This window comes from Mastomys coucha, unplaced genomic scaffold (assembly GCF_008632895.1).
Source record: "Mastomys coucha isolate ucsf_1 unplaced genomic scaffold, UCSF_Mcou_1 pScaffold15, whole genome shotgun sequence".
NCBI classification, from domain to species: domain Eukaryota; kingdom Metazoa; phylum Chordata; class Mammalia; order Rodentia; family Muridae; genus Mastomys; species Mastomys coucha.
The window spans coordinates 150,076,112-150,092,337 of record NW_022196897.1 but is presented as its reverse complement, the minus strand read 5'-3'; the positions used below and the strand labels follow the sequence as shown (position 1 = coordinate 150,092,337).

The following is a 16,226-nucleotide window of genomic DNA, read 5'->3' as shown; positions in this document are numbered from 1 at the left end:
GTTCGAGGCCAGCCTGGTCTACAGAGTGAGTTCCAGGTCAGCCAGGGCTACAGAGAAACCCTGTCTCGGGAAAGAAAAAAAAAAAGTTAAAAAGAATAAAAGATTGGTAAGAGCTATAGAAAGTATAGCCGTGTGCTGGAGAAGGTCTTAGCTGGGAGCGAACACTTGGCTCTGCGGCCTTGTCGTGGTCCTACAGTTGGCAGCCTCCTTGCGCGACAGAGAAAGCAGGAGGTCCCTGCTAAAGCAATGGCCCCAGCATCCTTATGGCAGCAGAAAGAACACAGCAAGAGAGACCCTCCCCACCTCAGCCACCAGGCCAGCCTCCAACCTTCCTCCAAGCCCTCCACACCTCCCCACCTCAGCAAGCAGTGTCAGAGTGCCTGTGAGAATCTAGTGTCCACACTGCTCCCTGTGCCTCAAGATTCTGCATAGCCTCAGTGGACCAATTCTCCAAGGACAAAAGCAGACTGATGGGACTTTGCTCAGTAGCTCATACAAGCCACAACTCTATCAACATCTGGAGCTAATGCCTGGGGATCCCAAAATAAATTCCTCCACTAAATATGGAAGCCTAAGACTTCTTGTGGCTCCCAGTATGTAGACATTGCTGTGCGATTCTCTTAGAAGCAACCAGCAGGAATGGTTTGATGTCTCCAAACTGACACCTCCACATCCACTCCTCTTTAAGAAAACAGGATCTAGTGTCCTAATAACTAGGGAAATTCCATCCACTGAAGTGTCTGTAGCACGTTCCCTGCAATTTTATAAATGCTAAGAGGACTTGTGGGACTTTTCATACATGCTCAAACACTTACTAAACGGGGCTTATTTCCAATTTTTATGCATTTCTGTTATGCCTTAAACCATGTATATCTTGAGGTCTAAAAAAATTACTAATGCATTAACCTAAGATTACTTTAGCCAATTAAATACTCACCTTTTAAAAACTAATGGGCATTTAAGAGGTACCCTGGGGAGAAGCAACACTACCAACTCGGAAAGTGACTTTCAGGCCTACCAACTCGGAAAGTGACTTCCAGGCCAAACTGCTGCAATGACATTCTGTCTTAAAATAAACTGAGTAAGTGTAATATAAAATGAATATATATAAATCAAGTCTTCAAGTCAGGGATGAGACTAAAACATAGTTTTGTGGCTTAATTCTAAATATTCCATTTAAAAAAAATCACAAAAATGATGACTACTAGGAGATACAATGTATCTCTTTCTATCACTGTTTAGATGAAAAGTGGCATTTGCTCTCCTCATATTTCACTTATTTACAACAGCCCTCCCCAACCCCTAAAAGATTTCTAATATTTTTGGAGGCATAAGTAAATAAGTAAATAAATAAGTGAAACCATTCTGTCTCTTTCAACGACTAAGATTCGTAATAAGAAATTCTATCAACGCCTTGGTTTCACCTTGTACTATCCACGTCAAGGACTTGGCTATCCCTCACATGAGTTAGAATTCAAAGACACCCACCCCAAATTATGTTTCATGATTAGATAACTTTTTCATCTAATCACATATGCAGACATAAACTGGGAATGAAAATTATACTGTTCTTGGGAATTTAATTATAACTAAACAATCAAAGTTTACATACATAAAATTACCAAAGAGGTTAAAGATGACTCAGTGTGGGCAGGAAGTCATCTGGGGGTGTACTGTATCTGGGACTCCAACCCAGCAACTGAACTACATCCCTAGCCTCCAAAGACAATTTTGGAAATAGCACAGCAAATCAATTCCTAGCTTGGAGTTTTATACTGTACATGTTTTACTATGATTTTTTTTTTTCAAATTGAAAGAGATAGTCCCTACCCCAGAAGGTGCAATGATTTAAACTTCTGTCCTGATTACATCATCTTCTAGTCAACGTCAGTGCTGCTAAATCCCAGTGAGGTTCCTAGCAGTAAACCACCACAGAGGCACTAATCAGCAGGCGTCCTAACCAGCAGATGTCCTAACCGAGCGAGGCCTTCACAACAGCCAGCCCAGCTGCTACTTACAGCTGCCCACAGATCTGAGCCAACCAGGCCAGACCAAAGAAATACCCAAGTGCAAATCTTTTCAAATCTACCAAATCATGCTTTAAATAAAATGGCTGCTTTTTTAATTCAGCAAATTTTAGACCGCTTTGTTATGTAGCAAAAGCTAAATGATTCTTAACAATTTTCTCTCCTTCCCTAAATGTGCTCACTCATACACTATCTTACAGCCACAAAATGCATTTCCCTTAGAAACCCAGGTGCAAATTTAACCAATACTTTTACTAAACACCTGAGTTTGATGCTTTTATGTGACTTTTACCCCACTTTCTGATGACCACATAAGGGATGGAGACTTGTACATACGAGGACCTGCCCAGTGCCACGCTGGGCACAATGGATCTTCACTAGCTCCTAGCAGAATCTTTTGAAGGATACTATGACTCCTGTTTCATAAATGAGATGTTTGCCTAAGATTTCATAGCTACGACAAGGACCAATGTGAATGTCAGCTGTCAGGTTTTAAGCCTCGTGAGCTGTACGTCATCTGGTGAATTCTCTAAAACCAAAATGAAGATTCTTAACATGTTACCACTGCCATTAAGTTGAGTGCAGAAAGGAATTTTCCCAGGAGCCCTATCTTTGAACCACTCTTTCAGCAGCCTTGAGCTAGATGGTCAAGCACTGAGCAGCAGCCTAACGGAGCTGGGAAGTAATTTACCACTTCACACTGACTGAAGACTCAGCTGCTTTGTCCTTTCCAGCTCCCAGGCTTCACCTGGCAAGGAATGGTTTGTTCCAACTTGAACTAGAGTAGTTTTTCAGATGTATGTATCACAGGAAATGAACACATTCAACTGAATGATACAGGAAAACTGAAGCCAGCGAAACCAGAGGGAGAATGGACTGGGCAAACCATGAAAACTGCCACAAGCTGCTTTGATTCTTTTGATCTGATGCAGGAGATAAATATAAATGTGCTCCTACACTCGGGTGGCTACTTCTCTGTAAGCCCCACTTATCAACTGAATGGACAATCTGTCTAAACCTGCAGACAAAGGAGGGAAATGATGAGCACTTGTGCCCTGTCACTATTTTTCTTTGAAAAATGTTACATAAAAGCAGAAAGGTGGGGCTGGAGAGATGGCTCAGTGGTTAAGAGCATTGACTACTCTTCCAAAGATCCTGAATTCAAATCCCAGCAACCACATGGTGGTTCACAACCATCTGTAATGAGATCTGATGCCCTCTTCTGGAGTGTCTGGAGACAGCTACAGTGTACTTACATATAATAAATAAATAAATCTTTAAAAAAAAAAAAAGGCAGAAAGGCGGGCTGGAGAGATGGCTCAGCAGTTAAGAGCACTGACTGCTCTTCCAGAGGTCCTGAGTTCAATTCCCAGAAACCACATGGTGGCTCACAACCATCTGTAATGGGATCTGATGCTTTCTTCTGGTGTGTCTGAAGACAGTGACAGTGTACTCATATACATAAAATAATTTTTTTCTTAGAAAGCAGAAAGACACTCTTACTCCTTCTCTCCCTTGCCTCTGCCCCTTTGTTCCCCCTCTCTCCACGTGGTCATGGCCGACCCCTACTTCTCTACTCTCTCCTTCTCTCTGCCTTTCTCTGCTTCTGCTACCCTCTTAACTCCCCTCCCTATGCTCTAAATAAACTCTATTCTATACTTAAAAAAAAAAAAAAAAAGCAGAAAGACATGATCCAAATGTCCACCAACTGAGGAGCAGGTATGTGGTATAGCTACACATTGGAAAATTTTTTCAGCAAAAAAACTTGAAAGATGGGAGATGGCTCAGTTGTAAAGTCCTTACCCCAAAACATGAAGACATGAATGAGTTCAGATCCTCAGCACCCACATAAAAAAGACGGGTGCAGCAGCAGCAATCTGCATCCTAGCACTGGTGAGGAGGAAGCAGGCAGATCCCAGGAGCTCACAAGCCAGCCAGCCTCACCGCATCTACCAACTCAATAAACAAAGTGGAGTCCCAGTGTTAACCCCTGGCTTACCTACCCTACCCATACCATACACACACATGCACATATACCATATACACATATACATATTCACACACACATGTTCATATACACCAATAAAAAATTATTTAAACACTGATACACCTTGAGTAAACCTTGGAAGAATTATAGAAAACAGAAGTGTCAGACCCAAGAGAAGCATATTGTCTAAATCCAATTACATTAAGTATCAAGAATAGGCAAATGTACAGAGGAGAGGAATAGTAAGAAGTAATTGACAAGGGGGCGAGAGTTGCTTTGAAAGTATCAGACACCTGGGATTTAATAGTCACTCTCTCCTAAGATTTTGTCAACATACTAGAATCTATGAACCTGTAGGCTTTAAAACAGTAAGCTTTATAAATTATATCCCAGTTTAAAATAGTAAAACTTTAAAAATTAAATACTGGTGTTATTCATGTACACATGAATGCTAAATCTAAAAGCCACTGTATACTGTAAATGAGGAAACTCCATGGTACATAAATTATATCAATAACTCCATCTTGAAGTAAAAAGACAAGACCCCTTCTACAATGTGCTCCTGAAAACTATAAAATAATGTCAGGACAGGTATACTACAAGGGAGCTTGACCAAAAACTGGAGCTCATATCTTCTTTGGCATGTCCATCTATCAGATCTCAAACGTGATGGCTCTTCCATCCCAAACCTTCACTTTCAAACTGTCACTAACTGAATCACAACTGTCAACCTAGCCTTTTCTTAATTCTCACCATAACTTGTTTTTATCTAAGTAGTAATTAATTCTGTTCAAAGTATTGAAGTGGGCACAAGCCTACAATTTCTTCTGAGCTCCATGCAAAAATATTTGCAAAATAAAAACTCCAGCAATATCTCAATGTTTCCCTCTGTTTTAAAACAATGAGCTATAATATAATGTAAATGCATCATAGAGGATGATACAATACATCTATTATATATGTAGTTTCTGGTTTTGTTTTTCTTAAGGAGCAGCTAAGGGTTTCAGATGTATCTAGTCATTCATTTACATTCATTATCCAAGTCTATGAAACCACAAAGGTTTGGATGTTCTTGAAACCACTAAGAACTGAGGGTCGTAAGATGCCCTCGAGCTCAGAAAAGCTCTCTTCCTGGAACAGGGCAACTGCACTTGTATGAAATGACTTGCTTTCTAGACTGTGGTTCACAAGCCATCTTAATGCTAATGAGCTGCATGCAGATTACAAGAGAACTCTAGCTCAAAATTTTCAAGGGCTCCCAGCTGAAGCACTGGGGAGAGCCATCTGAAAAGATGCATCCAGCACCAATAAGGGTCCCCTTGGGTCTGCGTCAGTCTCCTGAGACAGGGTCCACTTTCCTGGCCACCATGTCTGGGTATATATACTGTCTTAACAACAGTATCAAGTTAAAACTCCTCATCTGGGCACTCAATTCTATTTAAGCTGACCAATGCCCACATCAGCTTTAGCCAATTTCAATATTCAACACACCCTGTCTACCTTCCTGACTATGATCCTTCTCACAAGCTCGTTAGCCTTTTTCTGTACCTCACCTGGGCTTTCATCAAGTGCTTTGTTATTTCCACATGCAGAGGGCCAGCCTCTCTCCTCAGCTAATTAAATCACTACCAAAGGCCATGATCAGGGGGTATGTTCTACTCACACAAGGACTAGAACGTGGAGCGCACACATACAGCACCAGACAGCAACAAAGAGACACCATCTTATGTTTTTAACCTGTAAGTTCCTTGTCAGCAGTAAAGGTTTCCCTTCAGTCCCTGTACATCACACAGCTGTGACCCGGAGTACATCCTAGGAAATACCGCAGGGACTGCACTGAGTAGCTGTTTTTAACAAATACTAAAGTTGACGTTTCTTAGAGTAGACATACCTACAGAAAATCAGGTTCTTTTTCTTATAGGTCCATTTACATTAGTATTAGAGAGTGCATCTCCAATCCTCTCTAAGAGCCAGCAGCTCAGAGGAGCATAAGGCTCTGGAGTTGAAGCACGAATGGATGAAGCTGACCTATCTGACTCTCACACCCACAGTCAGCTTCACTGGACTCACTCCTTTCTTCTCCCTGCCATTGCACCACTGTCCTCTGGGAAACACAAGGCCTCGTGGCTACTCTTGCCTCTCCTCTGGCTGATGTGACCACACTGGAGGGCCTTACATTCCAAAAAAACACAGGCCTTGAGCCTGTCGTCCAGGTCACATGGAGATCTGGTACTTTCACATCCTAGTCTGTGGTCTGGCTGGGCTCTTTGAATGACTATTCAAGCACCAAGCTCTGCACTTTTTGGCTCATCCCAAAGAAATCGAGAATGTTAATGGTTTCTAAAGATAAAAGCCAGCCCAACATGTGGAGACAATAAGACAGACTACAGAGTCAGTCTCCATTCTGGAAGGATGACCTTGAGCTATTTGTGAAAGTGTGAGAAAAGTTTAAGCACCAAGTCTGCTTTTCCATTGTAAAGATCACCCAAGAGGGAACTTCTCATAAAATTTAGTCCACCACGGAGATTACCTTTCAGGGATGGAAATAAAGGCAGTCAGTAATAAATGCCACAGTGTTAAGATAAGAGTTTGAGACCTTATAAAAGAAGGCTCAAAGGGATCCAAAGTCTGGCCTTCTTTAAATCTGTCGTCTTGTATATTGAGCTGTTTAACTGGTTCTGAAAATAGCTATCATCTTATTGCTAGGGAATTTAAAACACTCTCTCTTTCTCTCTCTCTCTCTCTCTCTCTCTGAAGAAATAAATGCTTATTATAACACTTTCATCTTTGAGCATTTAGACACTATGCATTTTATATGTAGCACCTTATATTAGTTTGGCAAAACAAAACATAAAAACTGAAGGTCAAAGGGAGAAATAACCTCCCTAAGGAGACTTCACCTATCACACCCAGAAATACACTCCAAGCCAAAGAAGATTGATTCCAAAACTCTTTCCAGTATTTTTCTTTCTACTCTTGCCTTTCTTCAGCAAGACAACTGCAACCAAATGTTGTAGCTTTTCACTCTAGGGCAGGAAACAGCCCTGGCCTATCCAGAACTTTCCAATGGTGTCAATTCAGAGTGGCAGGTGCACGGAAGCACTGGGTTCTCTCTGGTGAATTTTGAAGCAATCAAACACTGGACAACAAGGCTGCTGTTGTAGAGAGCAGTTCAAAGCTCACATCCTCATTGCCATGCTTTCAAACACTATCCCTACTCAGAGACTCAAGTCAGCACGTGGCCCATGTTTAACAACAACCTTCAGACAGCCACAGGTGGAAAGAAATGGGCTGAGAGTCAAGAATCTCTCTCGTATGCTGCTCTGATGAATGCATATCTGACAGACAGTGTGAAATCTTTCCAACAAGAGCCTGGACTTTGGTCTTAAAGGAGGAAAAACGGCAACAGTAGATGCCCTCAGTCACAGAGTTTCCGAACTTAACTATGCTGCCATGCTTTAAAATTCTATTTCAAATAGATTAGTGTGGCTACTGCTCTAGGGAGCAAATTAGAACCCTGGGAACTCAGTATAGATCCTAAAAAGAAATCATCTCTCTCTCCTCAGGTCAGAGGGTCTAACTGGAAAGGCCTGGTAACTGCAAACTATCGCACCTTCCACCTGCACTGCAGCAAGCCTGGGAAGGAGGAGGGGGGCCGGCTGATGCAAATGTCCTGGACAGGCTTCAAGCACTGAGAGGGAGCACTGAGGGAGAGCCACTGGCACCGAGTGTGTCTTCAGCAGATAGGTATCCGTTTCCCATCAGAACTGCTGTGCTTAGTCCTGTCAGCCCCTCCTCAGGGAAGTACTGCTAAGGTACAACTTGTGCAAAACAAACCCACTCCCTTTCTTCCATATTTTGCTAGGTTTGTCTCTGAAAAACCAAGTATCAAAAATTGGTAGAAAATAGCCAATTTAAAGGCAATTGGCAAATCAAGTTTACTAGATATAAATGCCAGTACCAAACAACTATAAAACACATTCTTAGGTTGGCATGGTGGCCACTTTGTAAAGTACCTGCTACCCAAGCCTGCGGACCTGAGCTGAATTCTCAGAACCCACAAAAGCTGTCCTCTAATTTCCACAGCATGGCTTCATGGCACACACATGCAGAGTTTTTAAATATTTTCAAAAGAAGAAAACACAATCTTGCTAAAGCACACAAAGACTCTTTTGGCAAAAATTCACAACAAACATGCCAAGCCACAAATGTCTCCAAAAGTACCAAAGAACTGTTACCACACAGGCCTGGCTCTTTACACACAATTCTCTAACCCATACCCAGTTTTAAAATTTCACACACTTAGTTTTGAAAAAAGCTCTCCTGAATAATTCACATGCCTATACTTTCAGAATTCAGAAAACAGAGGCAGGGGAATTTTGAATTTGAGGCCAGTCTGGAATACACAGCAACTTCCAGGCTGGCAGTGAGACACAGCGAACAAAACCCTGCTCCTAATACCAAGATGCTTGTCAGAGCTTGTATGCAGTTCTGTGCAGAAGGCCTGAGCAGTGTGCTGAGGTCCCTGGGTTCATGGCCCCAGAGAGTGGAAGGGAAGAAAACAAAAAGCACATGTACCACGTCGACGGTGGAGTGAGGCTGCAGAGCTAAGGGAAAAGCCACGGGTAATCAGACTAGTAGGCAAGAAAAATCAAACCACAAGATGGTAAACAATGTTATGCCAGTTCTAACTGATACCAGGCCCTCTGAGCTAGAGGTAGAGACTCTTTAGCCTAAGGAAGAATTGCTATGATCCTGCTGCACAATCAGACTCAGTATTAAATAAGATATTAGAAGAACTTTCCCTGAGATGAGCAACAAGACAAGAACAGGCACCATTATTCAACTGCATTAGAGATCTGAGTGAACCAGAAAAAAAGGTGTATGGATCAAAGGGGCAACACTGAGGTCATAATCGACAGATAAGGTCTTCTTCATAAAAAATAAAAAGGGAACTTACAGATTAGGAATTTCATAGGGTAATGAATACAACAGTCCACTGAAAAACATCACCACAAACAGCTATAAAAGTAAAACAACAACCAAAAACAACACAAAACCAGACTTGGAACTGGTCCTAAAACCAAGATGAAGGCTGGAAAGACGGCTGGGTAGTGAAGAGTGAGCAGCTCCCCCAGAAGACTGACTCGGTTCCAAGCACTTGTATCCAGTGATCCCCAGTTCCAGGGGATACAAGTCACAGGCTTCCTGGGGTATTAGCACTCAAGTGCACGTACCCACACACTGACACACAATTTTAAATACTAAAAACAAAATATTTTAAAAAACAAAATTAAAACAAGAAATCAAGTTGAATAGTTCCTGAGGAACAACACCCAACATGAGCACACACATGCAAGAGTGGTCATACAAACCTGGAGTTGCAATACTCATGAAACTGAGGCAGAAGGATCAGAAGTTTGACACTGGCTTGAGCTATATAAAAAGTCCTCATCAAGATAGATATGCCAGGCAGTGGTGGCACACCTTTAATCCCAGCACTCAGGAGGCAGAGATAGGTGGATCTCTGTGAGTTTGAGGCCAGCCTGGTCTACAGAGTGAATTCCAGGGCTACAGAGAGAAACCTTGTCTCGGACCTCCCCTACAAAAACATAGATAAATAGATAGACAAATGTAAACACACACATACATATATACAGAGTGTGTCTGTGAATAAACTATAGTTTTCTAGAGATATGCTGGGTAAAACATGGAACTGAGTTTGTTGACAGAACTATGTATTCAAAGCAATCAAGTAAAACCCCAGTGGTATAATGCAAAATTGGATACACTGGTCCTGAAATTGATAAGAGATCATTGTAAAAAATTTCAAATAGAAATCTGTATTGGAAAAAAAAGGGGAGAGGAGCAAGGAATCTATTTTACATAAATGGTCACGGAATACACACAAAGGTGACTGGACCATACAGTTGGGTGTGACTACAGCTCACAGTACAAACAACAAGAAATTCATGATATATTAAAGAACATCTGTAAGCAGTAAGGCTTTACAACTCTTTAAACATTTACTACTTTCAAGGTATCTAGGTAAAAAGAAACTTTTCATTTTTTTCTTTTGGTTTTTCATGACAGTGTCTCTCTATGTACCCCTGCCTGTCCTTGAACCTGCTCTGTAGACCAGGCTGGCCTTGAACTCAGAAATCCACCTGCCTCTGCCTCCCAAGTGCTGGGATTAATGGGGTGCACCATCACGACCCAGCAAAATTTCTTAAAGAACACAAAAATAATACTGTATAAGGAAACCTGGAACAGTCTGACGCCATGAGAAGGCTGGCTGCTAAGAATGACTCCAACAGTTGGGTGCACATCACAAGCTAGGGTAAAATAACTGCAAAGCACAAACCATATGCCAAAGAAGTCCATACCTAAAACACACAGAGATTCTGAAGATCAGTAAGAGGCTATTCAAATCACTCTTTCTGCATAAAAATGTGCAACATGAAAATGAGGTGCCATGCAGGAAGCCCAAGGTACAGCAAGTAATGAACAGTTATAAAGAATCTTTAACGCCTGTTTTTCTACATATTGTAGCTTTCCCCATATCAGTTCTGTATGTGAATTGTTTTGTTCTGAAGTGCTATTCCATTATTTGGTTGGGACCCCTTAACTTGTGACACTTAAAAAGCTGTGTGTGGCACTGTGCTCAAGGATGACAAAACCAATTCCAACTAAAGTCTACTAGAAACCTGAGAGGAAGAGGCTGTGCTGATGAAGCGCTTCAACTCTACTAAGTATCCAACCTCCTCACTAAACGAAATGAAGGCCATGCCCTTCACAGTGCTGCTATGGTAACTCAAGGCAGCCTTAAAGGTGAGGGTGGAGAGATGGCTCAGCAGTTAACAGCACTGACTGCTCTTCCTGAGGCTTGAGGTCCAACTCTCAGCACCTGAAGCTCACAGTAACTCTGGTTCCAAGAGAGTCAATAACCTCTTTTGGTCCCTGCAGGCATCAGCCATGTGTGTGCATAGACATATATAAAATAAAATAAAATAAAAATAAATAAATAGAATCTAAAATATAAATAAATAATAGTTTTGGTCCAAATTAAATGCTATCGTGGAAAGGGTATCAGTGAGCTTGAATGGGAACACAATTTCAATCCACAGCCTATCCCAGAGCTCCCTCTGCTGGCACAGTGCAAGTACAACAAGCCCACTGCTGACAACTCAGGGGAATTTCATCTTCATTACTGAGCCCGCGAGAAGTTCTTTTAGAGCACTCATTCAAAATTAACAAGTCTGCCTTGCACATATTCTACAAACAACAAGAATTACCAATGTGTTTTTATACAAGTAATGACTAGTTAATGTACATCCTTCTTCAGATTTCAGCTAAGGCTGGACTGTACCTGATATTTTTATATATACAATAGTCTACACTAGCATGTCTGGGAAAAATTCATAAATGTTAACCTTAATTATTTCCTCGGGCCTAGTTCCTAGTAGAGGAATTTACCAGGTCATTAATTATGTGTATACAGCAAGGAGTCTCTTCATGTGTGAGAGGAAGTGTCTTCAAAGACTTAAGAGGGTACTGGATCCCATGAGGCTGGAGTAACAAGTGGTCATGAACCACCTGATGTGGGTGCTGGTAACTGAACTCAGATCCTCTGGAAGAAGGGCAATGTTCTTAATTGTGGGCGATCTCGCCAGCCTCAGATCTGAACTTTTTAAATGCCTGATAAAGAATGCATTCCAGAAGTTTTATCAAGTTATCAATCGACCAATGTATCATTCCCATTCCTTTCAGTCTCAGAGATAATTAACCCGAGCCCCAAAACAAAGGGAACTATTTTGCCTTTGAAAACAAGAGGTTAGTGATTACCATGCAAGGTGAAGTGAAGGAAGGTGAAAAGTGAGAGAAGTGAGAACACTGTCCTGCCAATGTTTGCAGACACAAGAAGCCCCTCTGCTGGAATCCCTCAACCTATCTGCACGCTGCCAAAGTCGCTGTGCTTCTTTCTATAAGGAGCCCCATCACATGGTAAATACCCTTCTACTATACTTAGGCAAGACTTTCAGCCTACACCAACATTAGAATTCATGTCATTCCCTGCACTTGATGGCACCTGGGACCAACTCAGAGATGCAAGTGAAGTCAGTCTGTGAGGGCATTTACGAAAAGGACCAACTGAGAGAAGTCTCTCCCTGAGAGTGGATGGCACCATCTGACAGACAGCCCAAATACAGAGGGCTCTGAGGCAAAATAAGAAAAAAAGTCTTGCTTGCCAGCCTGACTCTGCTTCTTGCTGGCACATCCATCCCTGTTGCTGCTAAAGCCACTATCACTGCCATCCATCGATGGCATTAGACTCCAGATTCTTGGTCTTCTATCATGGACTAAAGTCCAGTGACTCTCTGGGAATCTTCCAGGCCCTCAGAGCCAAATTGAGACTGCTGAAGATATCCAATTTTATGGATTGAGCAGCTCGCAGGTTCTCAGCCTCTGCAGTCTGCAGCCAGCCACTAATGGACTATCCAGATCCTATGTCTAAGTCCTTCCCTTTGCTTAGGTTTAAAGCCCCAGGGCTCCTTGATCACCCTTTTCCCCTTCCCTTTAGTTGTGCCCCTCCCTGGGATCAAACCCAGCCCCTCACACGCCAGTCAAGTGTTCCACCAGACAACCAACTTTGTGTGTGTAGAAGAACAGACAGCAGACATTTAGGCTTAGAGGCCTCAGTTTTTAGCAGGCGCTCGACTCAGCCTTGTCGGTACAGAGGTGGCCAAAAGCAACAAGGGAATGGCTACAGCCATGCTCCAGTTGAGCCCTCTTGCCAGAGCAGGTGGCAGGCTAGCTTGGCCTAGACACTGTTGGCTGATCCCCGATTAGAAGAAAAGCCATAAATATTACAGGTACAGCTCAGCAGTAGACTAGCACAGGTGAAGCCCTGATTTAATCCCTGGCATGGGGGTAGAGAGTTAAGGCGGAAAAAAAGCCCCATGACCAAGGAAACCCAGGCCTTAAATGGATGCAAAGTGTAGGCTAACCTGAAGCTCTACACCTCAGTTATTACTCTGTACCCTCCAATTACTCCCTCTGTGAATTGGCCTGTATCTCAAGTCAAGAGGAAAGGCGATCAAACACTAAAGAGCCCAGTATAGGACTCTAAGCCAACTCAAGGAGTGGAGCCAGTCACAGGCCAGCCAGGAAGAGGGAGCCAGTCACAGGCCAGCCAGGAAGAGGGAAAGAGCCCAGATCTGGGGCACGCATCTGGACATGGACAACTGGAGCCTGAGGCACGGAGCCACCTGAGGCGTGGAGTCACCTGAGGCGCGGAGCCACCTGAGGCAGGCAAGCAGAAGGAAGAGTTCAACAACCTGGGAGTCCACTTTGAGTCACTTGAAGACCGACGTAGGTCCTTTTCCATCCTTACTAGTCATAGGCAACCCTCCATTGCACCTAGCAACCTGTTAGCAATTTAGGACCACCATCTGCCCAGGGTACACACACACCCTACTCTGAAGAATGGAATAGGCTTTTCCTGCCCCTTGACGACCATCAAACTTAGACAAACACCAGGCAGTCAGATTCTTCTCATGTCCAGGCTCAAGACAGGAAAGGCAGGTCTGGTAGGAAGTAGCTCTAGAGTCATGTAGAACCAGGTGAAGTGTGTTCTCAAGTGAGCTTTTAGGAAAGCAGAACTCCCCTATCAGCCAGCTGCATTATAGAAAGAGACACACACAGAGGGGGAAGGGATCATATAAACCAATCAAGCAACGTAAGAGAACCACCCAAACTGCTTCCCTTAGGAACTGGTCCCTCCCTCCACTAGACTCTCACCAGCAGAAGCCCTAGGCGTAGCTGCACCTCCCGCGGCCTGCTGCTCTCTGCACTGCATTCTGACCCGTGATTTGCCGAAAGTGTCTTGCTCCTCTGCACACAAGGTGGGCTTTTCTTTCCTTCCTCAGAACAAGGGCAAAACCTGGACACACCAGGCCTAGACTCTGCAGGCAACAGCTTGAGCCCAGAAAGAATCTGCTCAAAGGGCAGGGGCATTGGCTAGGGGTGTGTGAGGCTCAGGGATTTAATCCTCAACAAAGGAAGGAAGGGAGAGTGAAGGGAGGAAGGGAAGGAAGGAGAAGAAAAACCACGGCAGGGAGGGAAGAAGACAGGGAGAGAGGGAGAGGAAAAAGAGGGGGTTTTTCTCAAGACTTACCAGAACTTTTAAACCTGGCTGTCAGTGAGCTTTGATTGAACAGACACTATCGTGAAAATGAACTGAAGATCTGTATCACAATGAATATGCCTCCTCCAGGAGAGTATTCAGAGGAGAGGAGAGCCACTAGGCTTCAAAACAACTCCCTCCCACAGCCCACTGCCAGGTTCTTCCTCCCCTGCCTCCTGCTCCTCACAGCCCTCCAACCAAAGCTCCTATTGAGTGTTTCTCATCCTCCGAGGAACTTAGCTATAGCAACAGAACAGCAGATCCACAACTAAGACAGCAGGGGCTGTGAGACCCCGTCTCTGGATCAGTCAGTATCTCGTCAGAGCCTCACTTTTCATGGTTCCTTCCTCTTCCTCGTCCTCCGTGTTGATCACCATGGTGCCCAGCTGGGACGGCAGTGTGTCACCGTGCTCAATCATAGTATTGGCTCCGCCGCTCATCGTGCTGGCTACTCGAACAGTGCCCATCTCATCACCGGGGGCTCGAACCATTGTACCAGAATCCACTTCATCGTCCTCCTGCGAAGGAGCAGAATCTCAAACTAGAGCTAATGGAATCAAGACTTTGAATCTTCTCAATTACTGTTTCTCATCTTAGTGTAAATAGACCAGGATCTGACCTCTCTAGGTTGTATATGCACGCACCTTAGAAACTGAAAAGCACTTCTTTATCCAGGGATGATCACAAAGTCACCCATGTGAAAACTACGTATCTCACCTAGAGAGCTTCCTTCTTCTCCCTTCTCACTTGACTTCCAGCACAGATCTGGACAAAAGCACCCTTGGAATCTCAACACTGCCGGTGACTCCAGAATACAGTATGAGAATTTCAGTAGAGCTTGGATAAACCAAGTCTCCAAACTAGGGGATGTCTCTATCTCTGTCTCTTTAATAAGTAGAAAAACTAGACGGGCGGTGGTGGCACATGCCTTTAATCCCAGCACTTGAGAGGCAGAGGCAGGCAGATTTCTGAGTTCAAGGCCAGCCTGGTCTACAGAGTGAGTTCCAGGACAGCCAGGACTGTTTTAAGAAAACACTGAGCAAAGAGCAAGCATAGACCCACTAACAGAGTCCAGCTGCACTGACTAAAATCCATGGGGAAAAGAGCTGACTACACCAGCTACTTACCTGGCTTCTGTGGCAAGCGAGACCTAAGAAGCATGTACCCCTGACCTACCACAAAGCCACCACTCACTGAGTTCTCATCGTCGTCCTGGTCCATTTCTCGCTGCTGGGCTTCCTGGCGCTTCAGTTTCACATCCATGGCTTCATTAATTAAATCTCGCAATATTGACACTCCTTTGGCACTCTTAACAAATGGATGCTTAAATAAGAAAGTGGAGAACAATGGAAACAGTTTGCTTTGGTTTCTGGACACAGGGTTTCTCTGTGTAGCCCTGGCTGTCCTGGAACTCACTCTGCAGACCAGTCTGGCCTCAAACTTGGAGATCCACCTGCCTCCTTAGTGCTAAAATTAAAGGCATGCATTGCCACCACTGCCCGGCCACAATTTTTACTTTAAAATAGTACATGGTACGTAATAGAAATCTGGCAATATCTGTCATATAAATCAGTGGGTCTAATTTTTCTCTTTAAACCTAGGGCACAAAGCCATGCTTACTTCACGACTCTAAGAAGACAGATGACCCATTTGGACCTGTACCATTTCTCTCTGTCTCATCTAGAGGTTCTTTTGCCTTTATTTTATTGAGAGTCCATCTCTACTACCTCAGTCCCAGTGTCTGAATTCAGTTTGCAGGCCTGAGGCAGGCACCTTTACCCTCCAAGACATTGTACCTGCCCCATCTTATGTCCTCCTGTTTTGGTGGAGCAACAACAACCCATGGTAGTTAGAGTTACATATTGAAATTCTTTGCAGGAGTTACCTATATATTCAAACTTATTCTGACAGCACCCATGTTTTCTGCTTTTGGGGACAGTATACCCCTGCCCCATCACCAACAGGGTAAATGCCACCAAGCCTTTGTTACGTGCTCTGAAAGGGTGCCTTAGCACGTGGTGAGACT

General features: G+C 43.6%; 1 protein-coding gene across 2 annotated transcripts in view; it reads right to left on the bottom strand.

Annotated features, from left to right (window-relative positions):
- Stk4 (serine/threonine kinase 4) overlaps positions 1 to 16,226 on the bottom strand; it is an 87,816-nt gene that overhangs the window by 44,824 nt on the left and 26,766 nt on the right. For both annotated transcript variants that reach the window (XM_031372694.1, XM_031372693.1), the window contains exons 8-9: positions 15,395 to 15,523; positions 14,532 to 14,718 (exon numbers count right to left, since the gene is read on the bottom strand). In XM_031372694.1, coding sequence (XP_031228554.1) covers positions 14,532 to 14,718; positions 15,395 to 15,523 — 316 coding nt within the window. The remainder of the gene's footprint in view (positions 1 to 14,531; positions 14,719 to 15,394; positions 15,524 to 16,226) is intronic.